The 21,902-nt window shown below is 40.0% G+C and overlaps 1 protein-coding gene and 2 long non-coding RNA genes across 7 annotated transcripts in view; 2 read left to right on the top strand and 1 right to left on the bottom strand.

Annotated features, from left to right (window-relative positions):
* Positions 1 to 387: 387 nt before the first annotated feature.
* On the top strand, positions 388 to 13,066 carry LOC135420878 (uncharacterized). Of its 2 annotated transcripts, none has more exons than XR_010433760.1 (4): positions 388 to 2,784; positions 3,667 to 3,811; positions 7,025 to 7,192; positions 11,642 to 13,066. It is a non-coding gene; the product is annotated as an uncharacterized LOC135420878 (long non-coding RNA). The 2 variants fall into 2 exon arrangements; XR_010433759.1 differs by having other exon boundaries at positions 3,667 to 4,576.
* The window catches only part of SEMA6D (semaphorin 6D), a 31,563-nt gene continuing 16,934 nt past the window's right edge, over positions 7,274 to 21,902 (bottom strand). For all 4 annotated transcript variants that reach the window (XM_064668801.1, XM_064668802.1, XM_064668804.1 and 1 more), the window contains exons 3-19: positions 21,450 to 21,561; positions 20,805 to 20,865; positions 20,630 to 20,692; positions 20,434 to 20,535; positions 20,123 to 20,213; positions 19,726 to 19,845; positions 19,153 to 19,241; positions 18,185 to 18,402; positions 17,945 to 18,076; positions 17,593 to 17,748; positions 17,336 to 17,509; positions 16,482 to 16,622; positions 16,303 to 16,380; positions 15,415 to 15,506; positions 15,014 to 15,070; positions 13,066 to 13,233; positions 7,274 to 10,963 (exon numbers count right to left, since the gene is read on the bottom strand). In XM_064668801.1, the coding sequence (XP_064524871.1) occupies positions 9,660 to 10,963; positions 13,066 to 13,233; positions 15,014 to 15,070; positions 15,415 to 15,506; positions 16,303 to 16,380; positions 16,482 to 16,622; positions 17,336 to 17,509; positions 17,593 to 17,748; positions 17,945 to 18,076; positions 18,185 to 18,402; positions 19,153 to 19,241; positions 19,726 to 19,845; positions 20,123 to 20,213; positions 20,434 to 20,535; positions 20,630 to 20,692; positions 20,805 to 20,865; positions 21,450 to 21,561 (3,158 nt within the window). In that variant the 3' untranslated portion in view covers positions 7,274 to 9,659. The remainder of the gene's footprint in view (positions 10,964 to 13,065; positions 13,234 to 15,013; positions 15,071 to 15,414; positions 15,507 to 16,302; positions 16,381 to 16,481; positions 16,623 to 17,335; positions 17,510 to 17,592; positions 17,749 to 17,944; positions 18,077 to 18,184; positions 18,403 to 19,152; positions 19,242 to 19,725; positions 19,846 to 20,122; positions 20,214 to 20,433; positions 20,536 to 20,629; positions 20,693 to 20,804; positions 20,866 to 21,449; positions 21,562 to 21,902) is intronic.
* On the top strand, positions 18,062 to 21,829 carry LOC135420879 (uncharacterized). The gene is made up of 2 exons (XR_010433761.1): positions 18,062 to 18,133; positions 19,096 to 21,829. It is a non-coding gene; the product is annotated as an uncharacterized LOC135420879 (long non-coding RNA).

Here is a 21,902-nt window from a genome sequence, read left to right as displayed (position 1 = left end):
CTGGCTGCTCTGCTGGGAGTGCACAGCTCCTCTGCGCTGCTGTGGGCTCTGTCACTGAGTTCTCATTGCAGTTCAACTCCCTTGAAAACTCACTCCTTTTCCTTTTGAGTCTGCAAGTTTAGCTTAAGAGATTGATAGAGGTGTGATGATGGCTCTATTTAATGATCTGAAACTATTAGTATAATTACAGCCAAAAAGAGAATGTAACATGTAATTTGAGTGTTTTATACTGTTCCATGTCCTTCAGTGAGACTGACACTAAATCACTGTGAATTTAATCTTTGCTCACAAGCAGAACCTGTGCTGAGCTGTCTTGAGTGACCACTGCTGGGGTGAGCAAAACACAGTTGCTATGAAGAGACAGGTTCCTAACAAAAGTGGCTGCACACACCGTACCTAGTGAGCCATTAGGTTGGGAGTCTCCTTAATGGGGAAAGGGAGGATTCTCAACTGGGATTTTGTGGTCTTGGGAAGGATAACCTGGTGTGCCCATTTATGGGAAGGCCCAAGAATGGTTGACTTCTAAAGCTATTTTGTTTCAGGATTAAAAGTCTGCTTTCTCCTATAATGAGTATTTAACAGACAAGACTTGTGTTTGTGGATAAATGCCAGGAAATCTTCTCAAGCAACACTAACAAATTATGCCATTTGGCAATATTAGTGTATGGGCAGTAACCTTTTCTCGAGAATTTTTAGCAGATAGATTTAGTGTCAAAAAACCCCATAATAGGCTGTAATACCTTCTCCAGTCTATCAGGTTTGTTACCAACTTTTTAATGTATGCCTTCTACTCATTGAATTGAAAGACCTTATTGATCTCTTTGCAGCTGAACTGATTATTGGGGTAAGAGAGAGACTTCCTGAAAGAAGCCAAGAGAAATTATTCATTTAACATATTCTTATTTTAGTAAACTTCCATTTAACCTCCAGGGTTAATGAAAAAAAAAATTGCTGGTTGGCTGGCATGAATTTATTAAATCAGACAGAAACTGAGTTCAGGCTAGTACATTTAATGTCAACGTTTGTAATAATCTTCGGGGAAAAAAATCCACACAGATTTATTAGTATTGCAGAACTGCTTTATTTTAAAACAACAGCCGTAACAGCAAAGGAACCCAGCAAGAAAAGTAACCCCCAAAATGGAGACACATTCTGTACCTTTGGATAGTTCAGAAATACTTAAATAAGGTATTGGGGACTTCGTAGGTCTGTGGTTATTGGCTGAAATCCTTTTGTCATCAGGAGGCATTAGCTGGCTGGTGTCTGTAGCTTCTTTGAGTTGGTATTGGGGGATTTGGTCTGCTGTCCAGAGGTGCCATGGTTCTTCCCCATGTCTGCAGAGTGAATGTTGCACATCAGAGCTGGCATCTTTGTTAGTCTGAACAGAGAGCGAGGATTAAATAGGCCTAACAGCTGAGGGGATTTTCAAAGGCATGAGTGGTATTTACACATGTATCTTCTGCTGGTTTCTGTTGGTTTTCCAGACTTGCTTTCAGATTCCTGGTTTGATGTGGGTCTGTCATCCCACTGCTCTACTTGACCCTGTTACGGACAAGCTACTTACGGGTGTTTGATGGAGATTTGTGGAAATTTTCAGAGATACAAATGTCAACACTGAAGTTACATCGATGAGATGGAGAAGCCCATTCTCGATAGGAAGGAGTTAATAGAGAACCATCCTGGAGAAGGTTCTGTCTTGTCATTTGTTGTGTGACAAGCTTGGAGGTGAGACTGGGTGGCATAAAAAAGGTGCAGTCTGACATTTTGAAGCTGGGCTCCTCTGATCCTGATTTGACTTTGTATGTGAAGCAAAGGGGAGTGGGGCTGGAACATCCTATAAAGCAGCAGTTCAGGAGAGGAGAAGCCTTTGTTGGAAGGACTATGAAAAAACAAATGAGTACTAAAATACCGAAGTGCAGCTTGTTCTGTGCAGAATAAGTTAAACTATGTTTCAGAGAACACAAGGAGGAGTGTAAAAAGTCCAGTACTGGATTTAGATAGAAAGTGCTGACACTATTAGCTGGGTGGTATTTGTGCAGGATTTTTATTGGAAGCCAACATCATAAAGCTGTCCATTCTGTCAGCCAGTTTCAGGGCAAACTTTTTCTCCTCCCTCCTGCCATCAAATTGAGGTGACAGGTTTCTAAATGGTTTTCTTCTGAAATGTGACAAAAAGTATATTTTTGTCAACTGATCTTGCTTTGTGTCTTATGTGATATTTTGTCCCTCCTGGCCTGGAATATCTTCTGTAGTTAGAGGCTTTTGAGACATATTCCCTCCCTCAGAATATGGGGAGAAATTCTACCTGGAGTTTTGTTCCTGTGGAAGAGCAAATCCAGTCTTTTACCAACTACTGCAGTTTAACTGAAGCAGCAGGAACTAGCAAGGAATGCTTGTAATATGGGACATATCATGTATAGTAAAATGTCATTTTCAAGTGCTTTCTGAGCTATCCGTCCTAGTAATGAAGCAGCTCTGAAACATCACATGACTTTCTCACAGTGTGTTGCACTCAGGATAACCTCACCTTTGATCATGATGTCACTTCAGATGAAAGACTTGCATGGAGAGTGGTACGTTGTGCATTAGGATCGGCAGATATCCTCTGGGATCTGAACAGTGAAGGACTATTTGAGATGTGCACTCTATGCTTGTCAAAGAGAAGTAAGTGCTGCGATAAAAATAGAATATTCAAACTCCCCTCAGCCTGGGGAGAAGGAGGACTTCACCTTTATGCAAGAAGACCTGCTTAATCTGAAAGTTCTCCTAGAAAGGGTTTTAACGGTGAGTAATCATTTTTACTGTCATTCAGTCCAGGATCAGATCAGTGATCTCCCGAATGAGTAGGTCCAAGTGGCCCTGCTTAAACAGGGGTCTTGAACCAGATGATCTCCAGAGGTCCCTTCCAACCTCAATCATTCTGTGATTTTGATATCTTGATATGCCTACCAATAGAAGTGAAACAAACACCACAAAACACTTTCTTCTCCTGTTAGCACCAGCAGCCCCCTGAAGCCTTGACCAAACACACGTGGCCAGAGATGATGTTGGGGCTGCGTCCTGTTGCAGCAAATGCTTTCCTGTAGATGTGCTGCCCATTTTGCTTTGGCCTTGCTCCCCCCTCCTTAGCATTTGCTTTCAGGGAACGTCTGAGTGATTGAGGGTGAAGGCCTGGCCCCATGCAGCTCTGCCACCTCCTTCGATGGAGTCAGTATTTCACCCGCGCTAACGGTGACAGAGACTGAATGTCAGAGCTGCATGCACAAGCTTTCAGAGAAATCAATTCTCACATGCAGCATTAATACTGGAAGTGCTTTTCTCTCACCTAATCGTTGGTGAGGCACAATAACCTGTGACTAATGGCCATTTGTGGTTATACAGCACGGCCTGATTATAAATATTTGCCATTAGTCCGTAACAAAAAAAAAATCTCAGGCTGTTAATTGACCAACATGTATTCCTGAGGAAATCAGAGTAATCAGATGGATATTCATTGCACAGAAAAGGAAGGTGCAGCCAGCTTGTGCATTGTTTTTATGATTCATCTGCTTTTGATTATTTTTTCCTCATGTGAGGCCAGTATTGTAAATCAAAGATTTGAGAAATAACCCTGTGCTTGAAGTGACCCAAATTAAAAGCCAATTGCCACCTTTCTTCTCTTACTAGGCAGCCGTCCATTTCTGTGCAGGAACAGACATATGTTAAAGGCTGTCATGCTGCTGCAGAAGCAAACCAGTGAGCTCATGGGCTGCCTCTGCCAGTGGTTAAGGTCAGCTACTGGAAAAAATTACAAGACAGCTATTACAGCCAGGTATGATCCTGAAGAAGGGCCTTCATGGAGAACTGTTACTCTTTGCTCAATTTTGTTCAAGTCAGTGAGACTCTGACCTGGAAAAATTGCTTCTGATTCTCAAAACAAGGACAGCAAGGTGTGTGCAGGTCGGTTTGGGGATTGTGATTTTTTTTTTTTTTTGGCCATTCAAGTTTTTCAGTCATAAACTGCCTTTTTTGTTGACAAATGGGGATCATTCCTGAAAATGGTCAGGACAGCTTGTCCATGTGGTAGATTTTCTTCTCCTTCCCTACCCTTTAAAGCATTACAGGAGCTTGAGCAACAATCTTCCTGGCTGACATGAAGGGCAGTCTGATACAGAGGACACAGTGTCACCATTGCAGCCCAAGGAATTCTCAACCCTTACCTAAACATTGTGACACTCTGGCCTCTCCACTCTGGTCAGCAGCCTTCACTTGGACACAGACTTGGATCTAGTTACAATTTTAACGAGCGGAGCTCAGAAAAGTTATTAGTGACTGTAGGAAAAAAGCAAGTGAGCAGGCCATAAATCAGGCCATGGGATGAATTCAGAATGCACTAATAAAATCAGAGCTTCCAATAAATTTCATTTCAGGCAGAGTAGCAACAGTTTCTCAGTCGAGAGTTCAGCACAGATTATAATTTCAGATGTGTGTCTGGCCAACTCAATATGCCTACAAAAATGTTTGCAAGCAGGCAGCAATGGCTGGTCTAGAGTCAGGCCCTCACACCAGCTGAACTTTAGTAGGATTGAATAAAAAGGTGAGAATCTCTACTTCTCTGAGCAAAGCTCAGTCTAATTAAATATTTAATGTGTTGGGTTTTTTTCTCCCAAATCCTTTGATTTCTTGCTCTTTCATACTGTGATATGATGACATTTGAACAACAAATGCTGTCTTGGTACGTTGGTCTCCTGGTACTGCTTTTTATATGAAAAGCTTGCACATCCTAGCTGAAGTCCAGATGCTCCATTTATGAGGTATTTTGTCGTGATCAATTTTTAAAAAATATTTTTCTATGCCATGAAATTAATAGGCACCCAGGGAAATACCAACCAACTCCTCCCTACTCCTGCAAATACTAACCTTTCCCAGATGGGAAGGTATTTCTCCTTCCCTTTATTTACCTGCAAGATGTCCTTGCTGGTTCTCAGAATCACAGATAGAGAAGGAAACATTAAGTGGAAAATGCTACAAACAGACCAACTGCACTAAGAACACTGCATTCTGAGGAGCCATTTACTGCATAAACCCTGCATAATCTTCCCAGGGTCACAGAGTGAGTCATTAGCAAGACAGCACTAAGACAGAGGCATCCTGATTTTTCTAACTACTCTGATTACTTTAAGACCCCAATTTAAAAGGCCATAGGTTTGTGCTGGCAGCACAGTCATAGAGATAACTACTCACGATTTTACAAATTGGTTTTCTTGCAATCATCTCACTAGTGTGGGCCTGCAGCCCTTTTGTGTTCTGTTCAAAATTATTTTTTTCTATCAAAACCAAAGCAAGGCAGAGATGAGCAGCAGCCTCTTCTCTGCTGCCCCGTGCCCACAGCAGCCCTGGGTGCTCAGGCCAGCTCTGTGTTCTGGGCCTGGGACCTGCCCTTGCCAGGATGATCCTGCCCACCTGCATCAAGCACCCTCTGTGTGCTCATCAGCTGTGGCCATGAATTGTTCTTCAAGAGAGACTTTAGGATGCTTAAAACCAACCAATTGACCCAAGAGATCACTGGAGGAGAAAAACTGAACCTGTGTTCATTTCTTTTCTTTCCAAGTTTTCCTTATTGCTGCAGTTCCCTTTCAGAATGGGGCATCTGTAGGTGGGTGCTTTGGCATCATCCTTGGAGACAAAGCAGTTTAGAAGCTGCTGGTATGGCTGCTTAGCCACTGGCTGCCATGTTCCCTCTCTGTTAATAAAGGGAGAGATTTTCTTGTACTTATTTTTCTAAAAAATGGTAAATATTTGTTTTTATAGACTTCTGTGGTGTTTGCAACCATCATTGAGCTCAGCAGATGTTTGGAGAGATGATGGTCTGGCCACACCTGTCCAGCCACCGTGTCCCTCTGGTTACAGGAAGGCTGGTTCAATACAGATCAAAATACGTAATTCTGGAAAATGGTCACTTGGCACATTTTAGATAAAATACAGACGTTTTCTGAACACAAAAAAGTACCCCAGGATTTGCATTGCAGATGCGCATTTATATGTCACTAAAATAGAAATTTGTAATTTTCTAATGACTTTTAATGCCTGACTAAAAATGACTCAAGTAGATGTGTGCTTCAAATGCTACAGACTCTCCATGAAAGGACCACCTTTAGCCACACTGGCTGACACTTTGGTGTCAAAGGCATCATTAATTTTAGTGGAAATTAAGTGGAAAAGCAGCACAGGCTTGCAGCATATGACAGCTGTATGTCTTTGATGCTTCATTTCATGTATTAAAGACATCCAATGAAAAAACATAATACACCAATAAAAAGAAATATAAATTTTCTTTGGCACTAGAAAAATATGTATTGAGCCATTATAGGTTTGGGAGGCATTTTTGGCTTTTTTTTTTTTTTTTTAAGCACCATATTTTTTTTATTTTAAAAGATTTTTTTTTAGTAAGATAAAACTAGGTGCCATTGTACTGCTAAAACATGGGCAGCAATTTCAAATGATTAATACCTTGACAGCATAATCTCATAAAAACATAGTTTTTATCCATTATCTAAAATCAAGTTTTAATTAAAAGAGTACGTTATAGTTGTTTTCTGTTACTAAATTATCTTAAGATCAAGTGTGATGTTGGCACATACTAAATATACAGCATATATATTTCTGCTGGGCTTTACTGTCTGCAGGAAATGTGAATTTCAATTATTAAGCATTAATAAGTATATAGGAATGTCCTGCTATGTGGGTCTGCAATTAATTTTACCAGTAATTAGCTCTATCTTTTGTAGTCTATATTTTAGAAGGAACACGCTACCGTCTTACAAAACTGTGCTGCATTTGCACAAAATTGGTATTCTTTTTACCATAATAAGAAAGGTTTGCCCAGGTGAAACCTGGATCAAGCTCCAGTAAAGGCTTCATATGGGCACATGGGCACGTTTTCAAATTCAGTGCAACATGTTGGTGTGTCATGTGGGCAGCCCTGGCTCTGTCCTGTGTTCTGCTACTGCACACTGGTTACTTGGATGTTTTGTATTCACCTCAGGAGGCTGAAAGTCACCTCCAGACCCTCACTGCTCCCCAAGAACACCCATGTCAGCGTGTGGCTGCAAGGGAAACGAAGGACTGGTGAGTGTCACCTCCACCTCCACAGTTTCTGTACGGCTGATGAGCGGCTGGATGGCTCCGTGCCTTCCTCACTGGACTACTGAAGGTAAGCAGAGATTTTTCCTCCATTGTAATCCCAACCACACATCTAAAACCAGCTGCACTAATAATGAAATTACACTCTCAGTACATTGGAATATTTTATTTTGACTTTACATGCGGTGTTAAAAACCCAAAGAACGTATTATTTACACATCCACAATACAAGTTTACAAGATATCTATACATGTTAAAGTACTCTATAGTATAGAGCAGCTTCATTTAAGGGTTACTTTTTTTATGCCGTACCATTAAAAAAGATACAATCTGCGTTTACCTTTGCACAAATGGATAAAGCATCTTTTATTATTAAATTAACAGAATAAGGACTAGGTTGAATGTTAGAAATTTCAACATAAATACTGAGAGAACTCACATTACCATCTACAAGGCAGCACAATGTTACAGGAGGTTATCAGGGTTCACATACATTTATCTTTCGGGTCACACAAGTCTGTATTAATATTTGTAAAGTGAATTCGGATCAGTTTGTGTCTTTTGACAACGGAGTACATTTTAATAGTTATTAATCTGTAGTGTTTTAGTTGCAAGACAGAAGTGTTTAGGAAGAGAGATCATTGATTTTTGGATCCAGAGGTCTCAGGAAATAAATGTCCCTTACAGCCTTACAAGAAGAAATGACTACTTCTATCCTTTATTCTTTGTTCTGTAACAGAGATCCAGTTTTTTAGTGACTAACCTTTTCTCCCCTTTGAACACATAATATAAATCTCCACCGTCTCTGAAACCCATTGCAGTTATTTGTCCCACTAATTCATGAATATTCCTCTGCCATGGTTATTTCTATAGTTATGTTCAATAAACAATGTGGTAGTGTGTAGTTTGCAAGCTAAAATAGCCATCTGTGTTGAACATCAGCTGCAAGTGGATACTGTAAACCCTACTAAATAGCTTACACAACTTTAGCAGGTGTTCCATTACCCTAGAAACCTCATTTGATTTCACATTATAACTGTTTGATCCTTCAGAGAGCTGGAGTGGAATGTTTATCATGGTAAGGTGATTTAATGCTGCTGTCTTCTTGGATTGTAGGCTGCCTTTAGTTACCATTAATTATTCTTGCTTTTTATCCTTTTTTTTTTTTGGGTGCTGTTGAGAGGTTTTACAACTGGCACTCGGGAGATATGTGCTATAGTGAGAACACTTGACAGATTTAATTTTTTTTTTTTTAGTACTTTTATCATTTGCATGAATAAGGCACAAAATGCACAGATTCAGGTAAACTCACACATAATATTTACAGAATATTGTCATTACCTGCATGACTTTGGAAAAAAACAAACCTTACTTTACACAACAAAAACAAATTGATTGCACTACTGTTGAGTTTTCACAGACTGCTTCTGCCAGGCCAATTAATGTTTCTTCTTTTTTACTGACAAGAGTCTATCAGCGTGTAGGGCATAATTAAATGCAACAAAAATGTAACCTTCTCCAGTTACACAGGCGTTTGCCAAGTGAATTGATTAGTAGCTGCCCTCAATGAGAAGTACAGGGGCTCAAGTTCACAGTGGCCAGGTATTGGATGGAGGCACTGTGGAAACACAGTAAAACTCCCCCGTTCCAGCCCAAAACACTAGATTTGAAATGCACAGCTCTGAATCAATAGCAGCATAACAGAGTTATGAAGAATTAAACACATCTGCACTCTTTCACCGGGTGACTGTTTCATCAAGGCGTTACCACTCAGGAGGCTGTCAGAGATGCGCAGTTCATCCTTAGCTGGCTCCAAACTGAACCCAACGGGCTGCAGAAGGCAGAGTCATCTGTTTGTTCAGTCATGCTCAATGTAAACAATTCCATAGCATAAAAGATGCAATGGGAATCTAAGTACATCCTAGTGTGTACAGTACACACGCACATCCACACACACGCACAGCTTATCTGTGGCAAAAACAAAATGCCACACACATGGAGAGAAAAAAAAAAAAAAATGCTACAGTTGGGCCAGAGACTGAATTCCAGCAAATTGATTATTAACCCAGCTATTCATTGAGACATTACCATTTTCTGACATTTGTGCAAGAGGCAAGGTGAATGCATACATAGTAAAATGTTCACATTTAATGGGAATGACCACACTTAATGGCAGTCTAAAATGGAACCCATTTTTCAAGTATTTGCTTACTGATTTTTTCCCAATAACTGTTTTTAGCTATTTAGAACAGTAACGTAGCCCCCACCCCATTGTGCTACATGTCTCCTTAGCTCCAAACAAAAGAAATGTAATGACCAGCACTTTCCTTTGTTCTTTTGTGTTTGCTCGTAGCAAGTACACGAAGTCTTGCTACAGCTACACGTGGCAAGACACAGATGTTGCTGAAGTAAAGACAGTTTCTTTGGCCACTTTGTTCTCCTTAATAACAAGCAAGTCTCTGTCTTATGTGTCTACCACAACATCATCTCACAACCTGTACAGGTCAATGCCAGACTCATTTTAGCACAGACATGTCCTAGTAACTGTATTTGTTCAGTGGTCTGACTGAAGTTGTCTGAGGAACGAATGAGGGTTTTGGTGGCACGTCGGGTTTTAAGGAGGGTGTCCTCTTTATTCCTGTACGAGGAAGGGTGCCGTTGCTCGTGTAACTGCTTTGCCTGGACAAGGAAGGCTGGAGGTGAACGCTGACAGGCGTCCCTTGCATGTAGTCCATCTTTGTGCCTGCCGTGGGGGTCATGTACCCCCCACGATTAATACTTGGCTGTCTGGATAACAAAACACCATTTGGTGAGTTTAAGTTTTTAGGAAGGGCAGATATCGAGTGCCTTTGTGAAGAATTTTTGTGATAACCTCTCTGCCTTTCCAAAGAGGTCATTGGTACTGCAGGGGTGGTGGGAACGTCCACTCGTTTTGTGGGACTGTTTCTTGGAAGAGTTGATGGAGGAGAGTATAAAGATGCCTCCCTGTTGGGAACCTTAGGTGGGATCTCAGACATATTGCCCATTGGATCCAGCATTAAAGTCTGGTGGGCCACTTGAATATCTCCCATAATTGCTTTGGGATTATTAGTAGTTTCATTTAAGTGTTTCAGAAAATCATTCAGGGTGTTCCTGGAATCAACAGATCTCCTGTGGTCTCTTTTGCTGGATGGTTTTGTAAGTGGATGATCAATATGTTGCATCTTTTTGTCTGCCTTGTGTGCATTAGAATTTGAGAAAGATGTATTGTAATCATGGGTAGCATTGGGAAGAACAATAGCACTGGGAATATGTCCATGACTTAGAGGAGAGTGGGGTGGAGGACTGGAAGGAAAAAACTGAGGGCTTTTTAGTGGAGTTTCCTTCCGTGAAGCATTGAGGTTACCGTGCGCTTTGTCCGACTGGCTTTTCATAGCCTGCAGAGTCTTTTGTTGAAGAACTGGTGTAGATTCAGGAGTTGGAAGTGCAGCTAATTCTGGAGGCTGTCCCCTGTGGTCCATCATCATGGACTTTGTATCACCGTTTGGAGGCAACTCCTTCCTGCTAGTCAGCAGGTTTGTGTACAGTTTGGGTGAATCAATGTTCTGTTGATATTCCTTGACGGGACTGTCAAACAGCCCATTCAGTTTGGCAAAGCTCCCACTGGAGTCCGTGCAGGACTGAGCCGATTCTGCATCTTTGTGTATTTTTCTGGATTTCCGTACAAATATATCCCGGTAACAGTAAACGGCCACTCCCGCAATAAAGGCTCCCAGGACAAAAGCGGCAAAGACACAAGTGATTAGGACATTCATATGTACCATTTGGTTGGACTCTCCTGATTGTACTTCCCACCTTACACCTGCAAAAAACAGGCAGGATATCATAAATCTACAGGTATTCACACTGACACATTTCAGAAGATGACAGCCTCCCTCAGGGAAGTGTCTACTCAGTGTTTGTAAGTGCTCTGGGTGTTGTGTTGGTGTAACTCAGTAGGATTCTGCAATTCACACCACTGGTGAATGCAAATAATTTTATAAATAAAAATGACTGTGTGAGCATTGACCAGTCTAAATGAAGACTGTCTATCTGCTTTGATAATAAGGTATTCTTGTCGAAGTTTCTCTCTCCTTATGTTTTGTTTAGCCTGTCCCCAAATTTCCTTTAAGGCTCACAAGTAGGGGCCTTATGTTATTAACATTAATGATTTCTGCTGGAAAATTGAGGTTAGAAGGTCCTACTGGGCCAGACAGCAATTAATAACTCATGGATGGATTTCTCTCTCTTTTCTGCCCAACTCATAAATCAGTATCAAAGGAGAGGCAGGATTATGCAAATGTTGTGTAAAAATGTACAAAGTACATACTGCATTGTTATAACCATGCTACTGTAATACGGTGCAAAACTTGTGAACTACTCCACCCCCATGTTGCTGGCCCTGTAGTGCACACCTGGCACTATATTAATGTACAAGTCTTGAAGTTCAGGATCATGTGATTCTGTTAGAGCACTAATTTTTATTTTTTTTTTTTTTTAGCCAATAATGAACATAAATACTTACATAACATAAAAAAAAAACAACTTGCAGGGTAAGTCATTAGAGAATGTTAAAATTTAGAAACTTTTAGCTTAGACTAAGAAGTTGAATATTTGATTAATTTTTTTATTTGTGTATTAACAAGCTCCCTTTGGTTTTTTTTGAGATTTTAAAGCAACCACAGACATCTTGCAGCTAAGACAATGTTAGTTTTTAATGAAAGTAATTCTGTTGCTATCCCAAGAGATGTTAGAATGAAAGAGCAAGAGGGAAGGAACAGATTCGCTTTTTGTTAGAGGCAAGGCCTTTGAACATTGTTAATGTTCAGGGTTACAGGTTTTAATGGCACTGTGCAGAAGAAGAAGGAAAACATGAGTAAAGTTCATTAATAGCTACGACACAAAATGTGATTCAGAACCAAGAGCAAATGATAATAAAAACTTAAAGCAAAACGGAAAATAGCTGCAACAAATAAAAATGACAAATGCACTGCCATAATGGCTGATAGGAAACCTGATATGTTTTGGTGAATGGTAATAAAACACAAATGGTTTTTGGCTGGTGAGATTTTTCAGTAAATACAGAATTGTGCAAACATGTCTGTCACCTCACTGTACTGTGCACTGATGGAGAATTGTGTTAAGTTTTGGTTATTGGATTGGAAGCTTCTCGATTCTGTGGTTGACTGCAATAGTCCTACTCAATTAAAGTCTCTGTTGCCATAACAGCCTAATCAAAGGTTCACTTAGCTAAGTGAACAGAAGGATGAACTACAGGCAGAATAGGTTTCTTTTTGTGTTTAGCTAAAAATCTCTGCGTGTCTCAGTATGTACTGAGACCATCTGTAAACTGATGCTCATATCCAGAGAATAAAAATTCAGCACATTCTTACTCTGACCCACGTTCTTCAGAAACATGCTCCAGGCAAGCAGTGTTTGGGATATGCCCCATTTAACACACGGATCTGTCACTGAGCTCTGATTTGTTTTCTGTTTCCCCCCCACCTTCAACCCAAATGAAAAAACCCAAATGAAAAAAACCCAAACATAAGCAACCATTCATGAGGACTAATAGTCTTAACCAAACTAGACTGGTTTGAAAACAACAAACAGAGGTACAGGCAAGTCTTGAAGGTAATTTTTTTTTAATGCATCCGGAACTCCCACTGATTTCAATGGGAGTTTTGAAACATCCCAGGAATAAAAGGCTGAGCTTATTATCTGTGTTTCTCATTATAGTCTCTAAGCAGCATTTTGTCCACAGGATAAGTATATATGAAAAACATGATTGCACTGTCTGCATATTCACAGGAAATGGGTGTAAAATATAGCCCAACAATCATGGTTGTTACGTTTAAGCCTTAGGCAATGCTGAGACTATCAGGTTTCCATTCAGCTGCAATGTATTCCCTGGTAAGGCCTTACCCTTTGGGACACCTGATAATGGATCAGAATAATCAGAAGTGTTTGGGTCATCTTGAACTACAAATTTCCGAGAGCCAGTCACTTTAGGTTTCCAGGAACCAATCACTTTAGGTGATATAACTGGGATACTTGCCATTGTGGTAATGGAAGCTGAGGAGAACTTCATGTCTGTGGTGGCAAACAGATTTTTATTAATGTGTTTCATGGCACATCTAAGCTATAACTGGAGACAGTATTTAACGGGAGTTACAAAATGTGACCCCCCCTACACTCTGCAGAAGTACAGATGGCTGATTAAAATCAATCACTTCAAAACTTTAAGTATGAAAAAAGTACATTTAAACATCAACAGCTGCTAGCCAAAAAGCCAGAGAAGTCAAACATGAAAGCAGTGCAAAAGTTAAAGTAAGCAACTGTGGGGGTGAAAAGCACAACTCAGTCTACTTAATTGCTGTATTCTTCATTGGAGACAACATAGTTGGCTGCCTTTTAAACATCTTCAAAAAAAAAAGAAGTTACTTGGAAAGATATACGCTCATGACAGGTTACGCCTGAGAAACCAGATCAGCTCCATTATTGTTATTATGGTATACCTGGAACTGCTGAATGAGCTATTTCTGCAGGTGGGGATAAAAGGAATGCTTTTAACCTCTATTTTGTAATGGTTCTTAAGGAATAATGTTGCATAGATTCTGGCTCTCTGTAGTACGTTTGGTGAACAGAACCACCACAGCCTACGTGAAAACAGACAGGAGCAGGAAACACATCAAACTGGGTTTACAATTCACAGTCTAGTTTGCACACTCAAGTGTTTTGTGTTCACTGTCACAGTAGGTTTAGGCATGAAGGTCTATGGCTCAAGATTGGACTTGAGAAATGTACTTCAAAAGCACACAAATTCAGGACTTGAAAATAAGGTTCAGTTGTATCTGTGTCATAAAATATCACTTTGAAAATTCAGTCAATAAACACTCATGAAGCCAGGCAGCACTTCTGTGTAACACGGTTTTGTTTTGCTTTCCTAAGTGAGTCTCTAACTTGCATTATGAGTAAATAAATCTGGAAGATTTGTCATGTTACAGAAGTGAAAATGTCAGAAACCAAACCACAAAATAATGTTCTTGTTTCACCCTTGCAAATTTAACATACAAATAGATTATTTTCGTATTTGTCAGTCAGAAATGTGCCCTTGGTTTGAAAGGAAAGACCCAAGTTCCAGAACCAAAGACTGGAAAATAAGGGCTGAGTCTTGCTCCTGTTGAAGTCAACACAGGTTCTGCTCTTGAGTTCAACAGAGGAGCACTCTGGTGTCCCAGAACACCAGAGGCCGACACTGGAAACACTATTAGAAAAGTCACTGCAGGAGAAAAGGATGTGAAAGTCCATCTGACAATGCACAATATTTTTTCTAAGCCACTTTTGTCTACACAAGTTCTCATTCAGCTACACAGTTTGTGATGTTAAATTTTTTGCCATTAGCATAAACTACTTAAAGCATTTCAAAAATATAGAAATACACATTTTAGAAAATGTGTATTTGTGCAAAAAGCTTGCTGGGAAAGAAGGAAAAGAGAAAAGGAGAGGTAAGGAGGAAGAGGATGAAGTTCTGCCATTCATCTACTAGAGATGACCAATAGGGGCATTCACAAACACATGGCTGGGGATAAAGAGTAAAGCTTAGTGGACTTCGTGCAGTGAAGATGTCATCTATGTTAATCAGGCTCTTTAATAAAAGATGGCTCAATAAATAATGAGCTGTTAACATGCGGCTACACAGGGTGAAGTGCTGAGTGAGAAGAGTCTGACTATCTTTACCATCAGTGGGAACATGAGTAAAAGCACAAAAATGGAGGACTGCCAACTGTGCAAAAGGAAGGAAAAAAGGGCTGAAAATGCTGAACTGAAGGAAAGTAAAGGTCATTAATTCAAAAAATTAAAAAAAACTAACCAGATGTTGGGTCGCCAAATATTTTGTAATCTGGTGTAGCTGTAGTAGGCAAAATTTCTAAAAGAATTAAAGGAACAAGTAATCAGTAAAAAGTAACAAAAAGAAAGCAAAAGATCTCAAACCTGAGTAATGGAAAATAAAAACTAAAATATTACTGCTTATAAAAAATAAATTCTTCAATACTTTGCCGTAGACCCCAAATAGTTGTAAACTGGTGAAGGAAAGACAAAAACTCTGCCACCCAGGACCAAAAAGCTCAGCTTTGTGAACATTCACAGTAACACCAGGTGATGTGTTCATCATGTTACTGAAAAGCTCATCAGAAATTTAACATCCACAGTGAGGTGTGGCCACAGACTACAGTGAGACATTACAAAGGAGCAGCATCGACTGGGCCTTACCATGGCAGTCCCCAAGCTGCGCCGTGTTGCCGTACTCGACATCTTGTACGTATCCTCCAGTGCTGTGGTTGTATGAAACAAACAAAGAGAACCTGCAATTAACAGTATTAGTAAGGATACAAATGGAGATTTTTATTTTTTTTTTCCCCTGGAAGCAGCAAATAGAAACATATCCAACAGCCAGTGTATGGCCCAAAGAATTCACAAAATGCACAAGTTAGCTATAGCCCAGGTTTTAAAACTCTTTTGTGTGTGCTTATGCCAGGAAATAGAAAAAAAAAAAAAATCCCTTTTTTTTAGCAACTGCATCATGTCTTCTCCATTGGGCACGCTCTTGGGTTTAGATACAACGTCCAATTATACTAGTTAAACTTTGCACTGGCCTGCTACAAAGGCCTCTTTTTAAGATACAGCTGCTAATGCACCATATATTACAGACTTGATTTGTGCAAAATGCCTTTGGTATGCATATATATCACCCCAGCTCCAGCACAGAGGCACAACCTTACTCTTCCCACTGTGAATCCTGTGCTTTCATATTTGCAATTGGCTGTGCCCTGGCCGGGAGCATGCCTGGGAGGGGATACTCTGTACTCTCTGAGCTGCTCAGGTTTGCAGGCAGCCTTCCTGCTTCCAAATGCTCTTCCTACAAGTTTGCTCGTCCTGCACATGTAAAACTCCCACTGAAAGCAAGTCTTCACCCAAAGGTTGCAGAATTAGGCCAGACTTTAGCATTCTGTTCTCTTATGTGCACAGTGCACTGAAAAAACATGTTTAAAAAAACGGAGATTTATTAACTGTGTGCAAGGGAAGAGCACGAGATTTGAGCTCATGGGGTCTGTAAAGCATATACAGAGATGCTGGGCTAATTTGAAAAGGAGTACTTACAACATGCCTGGTGTAACTCTTCCACAAGTCTCGTGGTCTAACCAGCCGCAGTACGGGTCCCGTGAAGCAATACATGCCCTTGCAAGAGAAAAAAACCAAAAAATCATGCATTTTTTACTTCCTTCCCAAGAGATGTTGGTGCCCTTCCTTTAAGGGGGAATTCAGGAATGTAACCATACTTTTTACATGACCCGTGACGCTCACACCGACTCAGAGGAATTCTAATGACGCAGCTGGAGAAGGCCACGAACAGAGCATGGTGGTCTCTGTCCAGCTGAAGGGAGATGACTCTTCTGTCCTCCTCGCTCTCTCCATTACACCTGTTCAGCAAAAATAATGGGAGGTCATTGCTTTAGTGACTGTAGTACCTTGTGCAGTAAATGTTTTATTTATGGTCCGTGTAAATACTGAAAAGAGACTTTTTATATATACAAATGTAACCTACTAGTCTTTGCTGAGTCATTTTGGAAACAAATCCGTGAGTTATCAAATGCCAGCTTCTGGTTGCTATTTACAGCTAGGTGACAAATTTGCTGAACTAAAAAAAAAAATCCAAATCCATTTTCTTTGTTCTCTCAGTCAGCCTAAATATCTTGACAGAGCAGAAGAGGAGTCCTATACTGGATGCCTGTAGAGTCTAACTGGAACATTTCCATTCCCAAATTCTTTGTGCCAGAACAAGCAAGTTTAAAATGATCAGATGTAGTTTATACATTATTGGTCACTCCTGAGCAACCCCTCAAGATAAGCTCAGATTATTTAACATCAGCAGATACTTCTGACGTTTCAGAAGTACTTGTGGCAGAATTAGACTGTGCCACTGACGTCACTGGAGTGGAATTAGGTTGTTCATTCAACCCATGCAAAGTGGCAAGTGACCAAATATTTTCAGGTTATTCAGCACGAGGAACATGATGAAATGACAAACAAGTGGTGATGTTGGTGATAATGAGCTGGCTTTCTCTTACCATAATCTTTTTTAGCTAGGTACCTAGTACTAGATGAAAAGCTTAGATGTTCTGGTAATACTTACTTTGCATGATTATATGCTTCAATCTCTTCCAGTAATACGCTGTCATTCAAAGAAAAGGGCCCGGTCTTTGCCAAGATTTTAAGTACTACTCCTGCTTCGGAGCCAACAAATATGACTGTGTAGTTCTGGTGGGGTCCAGCAGCGTGATCTACAGCTATTGCTGTCAATCTGTATCTAGCAAGACCAAAAGGCATATCATTAACAGCAAGTCTTCTTGTTTTCCTTTTCACATGTGTTATTTTTGAACAATGTCATACCTGACACGTGTTTTGGTAAACCAAGGCTCCTCAGTGACTGAGGGAACAGCTGAATCCATTAAAGGATGAGATTTGATGAAGGAGAGCGTTTCGTCTGGGAAATCAATGGAGGTTTTGTAAGCCTCTGCTAGGCCATGTTTTGCACAGCAGCCAGGTCTGAAATGAGAACAGCATTGTTTTCCTCTTGGTATTTTGGCTAATGAGAGAAGGCAGACAGCTAATGAGCATCCTTATGGCTGAAGTGTCAAGTTCTGCTTTGGGTTTTACCCAACAAGGCACTCAAGAGTGCAGTTGATTTAAAGTAGCTCTTTACAAGAACAGTGTTATGACATCATAAGTAAGAACCTTTTACCTTGGCTTTGGTACTTTGTCTTCAGGTACAGCTGTCCAAACAGAGTCAGGAGTCTTTTGTTCTTTAAATCTGCCTTTGAAGACTTTCTCAATGTCATCCATGCTGAAAGCACACACTGCTGAACCAGGGATGCTGTAAAATTAGAAAAACGGTTGCAAGAACTCAGACTACAATGGCAGCAATCTCAGTGTAAGAGAGAACCAGAGAAGTACCTTTGATGTAAAGTTGCTCATCTCTCACCTGTTAAGCTGTGTGGTGAATACACCAACAACTGTGGGCACTCCATTGATTTCTATTATGTCTGTGATAGACTGCAGAACATCAAAGTAGAAGAATGAATCCCCAGGAACTGAGCAGTTGAGTCGAGCTTTCAGAAAGGATGTCCAATGTTTCTCCAGGACCCTTTGGGATCCCCCCATGTCATTTTTGCATATGCGTGCCACACGGGAATACACAGCCTGTCAAGGACAAAAAAAGAAAGGAAAAGGGAGGAAGGCTTGAGAGATGCAAAGAAAACAGTGCTTGTTTCAGAGCTGTTAATAAAACAGCAAAGATAATTTTGTTAACAGGACGCTGTCATTTATCTGCACGGAAAAGATGAAAGCAAACGGTGTTCATCTCGTAGTGCACAGGCATCATAATGTATCACAAAGCAAATGCATCTTCACAGCTTGTCCCCACCCTTTTTCCCCTTCAAAATTGTATTGTTATTGAGATTTAAAGACTTTAATTAACCATGTGTAAAGGATTTAATAATTTATTGTAGAATATCCTTCCATGGTGAGGCATGAGTATTATACTCTGTACTGGCATGACTGAATTATTCAATATCCAGGGACATTAGAGAAACTTCTTTGAAACTCTTCTTTTGTGTTGTTTTCTTTTGTTTCTTTAATAAGCATGAAAACACCCTCAGATTTTCCATTACTTGCCACAAGAGTTAAGGCAACAGCACACTGAAAGATACCTGTAGTGAGCTCACCTAACAGCAAGGCTTAGAGACCAGAAACAGCTTTTGGGTTGAAGAATGCACTGCTCTATTTCTCCTTTATTTCCCTCCCTGTAAATTATAATGATGGGAAAACTGTGCAACCTTTATATTAGTCCCTACTTCATATTGTAAACTGTGCTTGTTCCTGATGCTGGTTTAGGATGATCTCTTTCTGCTGCGACTCACACCCCCCTGACAGCTCCCTGACGATACCGACCTTGCCCAAAGTGTTGTGCTCTACAGCGATTTCTCGGAAGAAGAAATAAACATAGTTCCCATATTCTATGGCGTGGAGGAAGTGTGGTTCTGTAAGAAAGAGCAAGGACAAGTTACTTCAAAGAGCTGCTCAGTCATCATACGACACTGACTGCGCTGTGCGACTTGGTGGCTCCCCCCCAGGCCCACACCACCCAGTGTGAGCTCCAGTCTTCCAGATACTTTGGGATGGCCAAATAAGGGTGCACTGGAGTTTAAATGAACTTGAAACTGGAGTTTAAGTGAACCTGAAGTCTTTAGTGTTGGCTACTAGACTGTAAAAAGGCCTCGCAGAAATTCTATTTCAGCTATGGTATTTTGTTACTGCAAATCCATTCACTGAAGTGTTTAACAAAAATTTTTCCTTTTTTTTTTTTTGCATTAAACAGCTTTTTTATTGTAATGATACCACACTGAAAGCCTCATACATGCTGACATTGTAGCATATGTGTAAAGCATGCTGGCTGTGAATTACCTGACCTGTGCCACTGAAATTACATTTGCTATGTGTATGGGAAAATACTCCCCAAATTACCTTTTATCCATTTGGAATCATACTTTATTGTTCTTAAGGCAGATCCATCCCCCATGCTGCGATAAATAACAGCATCACTTGCCAGGAAATCTGCTACTGTTGCCGAATACAATTTTCCATCTAAAACGGAAGTTGAAAACATGATATTAAGAGGCCTTTAATAATCTAGAGAATTCTGATTAGCCTGTATTTTCCCCCATTTTTTTTGCTGTCACACTTCCCCAAATTGCTGTAACCTATTTATTAGCAGGTCAGCTTCTGATCCTTTGGAGGCCCTTTAAAAATTTAAGAGCAGGGGCACCATGACACCTTTAGCTTTCCTGTGCTTGCTTTAAAAGCTCTCTGGCTCCTTTGGTGTCATTAATCATTTAGACTCATTACAAGCAAAAGTTCTTACCAGCAAAGAGGGCGACATTGGTTTGTCTGGCATCAAATGGGCATCTTGCCAAACCACTAATTTCCTCCCCATCATACTCTAAGGTATTCAGCTGGAGAAGAAGAATAAATGGGTGATAGTGTCATTTCTATTTTGTGCACTGGCACAAAAGCACAACACTGTCTTTCCACAAAACTTAATTCAGCACCTTGGCTTCTGTCTGTTTTTATTTCACCTTGAAGCACTCCCCAATCACACTGGATGTATTTGCTAAAGCATAATCAGTGCAAGCAAAATCAGTAACAGATGAATGACGTCTGCAATATTCTTACCCGATAGTATCTGCACATAGGGTTAAATGCATTTGTTCCACAGACAAACACCATCTCATCATTTCTTGGAACAAAGACTTTAATGAAGTTATGGCATTCATCCTGAAAAGAGAATAATATGTATTAATCACAGACTTCACATATATAGTAAATACTAGCATAATTTTTCTATAATGTTTATTAACCCTAAACTTACTTTATGTTTGCCTTTCATAGCACAGTTCTCTCTGTCCTGTTGCCTTGATCTCCATGTTAATTTCTGTTAAATAAGACCAGAAAAGAACATTGAAATTCCTTTCCATAGAAAATTCTTAAAAAAAATTAAACCCAAAGAAAACACCTCTCCCTTTCCAGCACCTGCATCTACTCACCTTGCTTGGAGTAACTTCTGATTTTGGAACTTCATTTAAGTTTACAGTGTAAACCTGGTCCCTGTTTGCAGAGTAAAAAGACATCAGTAAATTCATTAATTCTATGGTCCTGTATTTGATAAGCTAAACTGATTTTTAGAATATTGTGTTAGACCAGAAAGTCCTATGAAATGCTTTTAGATTTTCTGAGAAGGTTGTTCATGGGAAACATGGGGTGGTTTTGATTTTTATTGGTGTGGTCCTTAAGCAGCACCTGCAGTGTCCAGCTCCTCATCTCTGCCTGCCCATTCAGTTAAAGACTAACCCAGGCTGTAAATATGCAAGTGTGTAATCCTCACTTCTGACATCCCTGATGTGTCAGTCCAAGTTTAAAGCGATCAGGAGAGGTTTTTATCAGGCAGGGCAGCAATATAAAAGAGGGAAAAGAGCATTTGATCATTGGTTTTAGCCTAACTACAGTAACTGCAGCCTTCAAATCCAATTTTCATGCACTGGCCATAGATATGGTATATTTCTCTGGGAAGTCCTTTCCCAATTCTAATTTTTATCATATTCTGCACATTTTTCTAAATGAATTTTACACATAAATGCAAAACCAGAAGAGAAAAGAATTTTAATCTAATGAACTGAGTGAAGGAAAATTACCTGCCAGTGATATAAAGTGTGTCTCGAATTTTCAGCATTAGTTGGAAGTCCAGTCTGTGCTGAGATTCATTGCCTGAAGGGCGTCCTCTAAATACTGGATATTGCCTTGAATCTGCAAGTAAAAATGGGCTACACCATCACTCAGGATTATAGAGCTAAAGAATCAATATATGGCATTGATTAGCTGTATATACTAGGTGTAGAAGGGTTTAAACTAAATTCCTTGAGTAATGTCTTGAATATAAATGAGAAAAAGATGGCTAATGTCAGCAAATGTTCTTTTTCCTGAAGTTATTGCTGTATTTCTGATTGCTTTTTTAAGAAAATGATTAAGTGTTCTATTAAAGATACAAAGCCAGTAAACACATTTCAATTTGAAAGGAATCAGATTTTTTTTTCAATCTCCCAAGGAAAAAAAACCCCAAAAAATCAACATTAAAACTTTTTCCCCGG

This window comes from Pseudopipra pipra, chromosome 12, assembly GCF_036250125.1.
Source record: "Pseudopipra pipra isolate bDixPip1 chromosome 12, bDixPip1.hap1, whole genome shotgun sequence".
NCBI classification, from domain to species: Eukaryota; Metazoa; Chordata; class Aves; order Passeriformes; family Pipridae; genus Pseudopipra; species Pseudopipra pipra.
The sequence above is the reverse complement of the archived record's forward strand: the minus strand, read 5'-3'. Positions and strand labels throughout refer to the sequence as shown.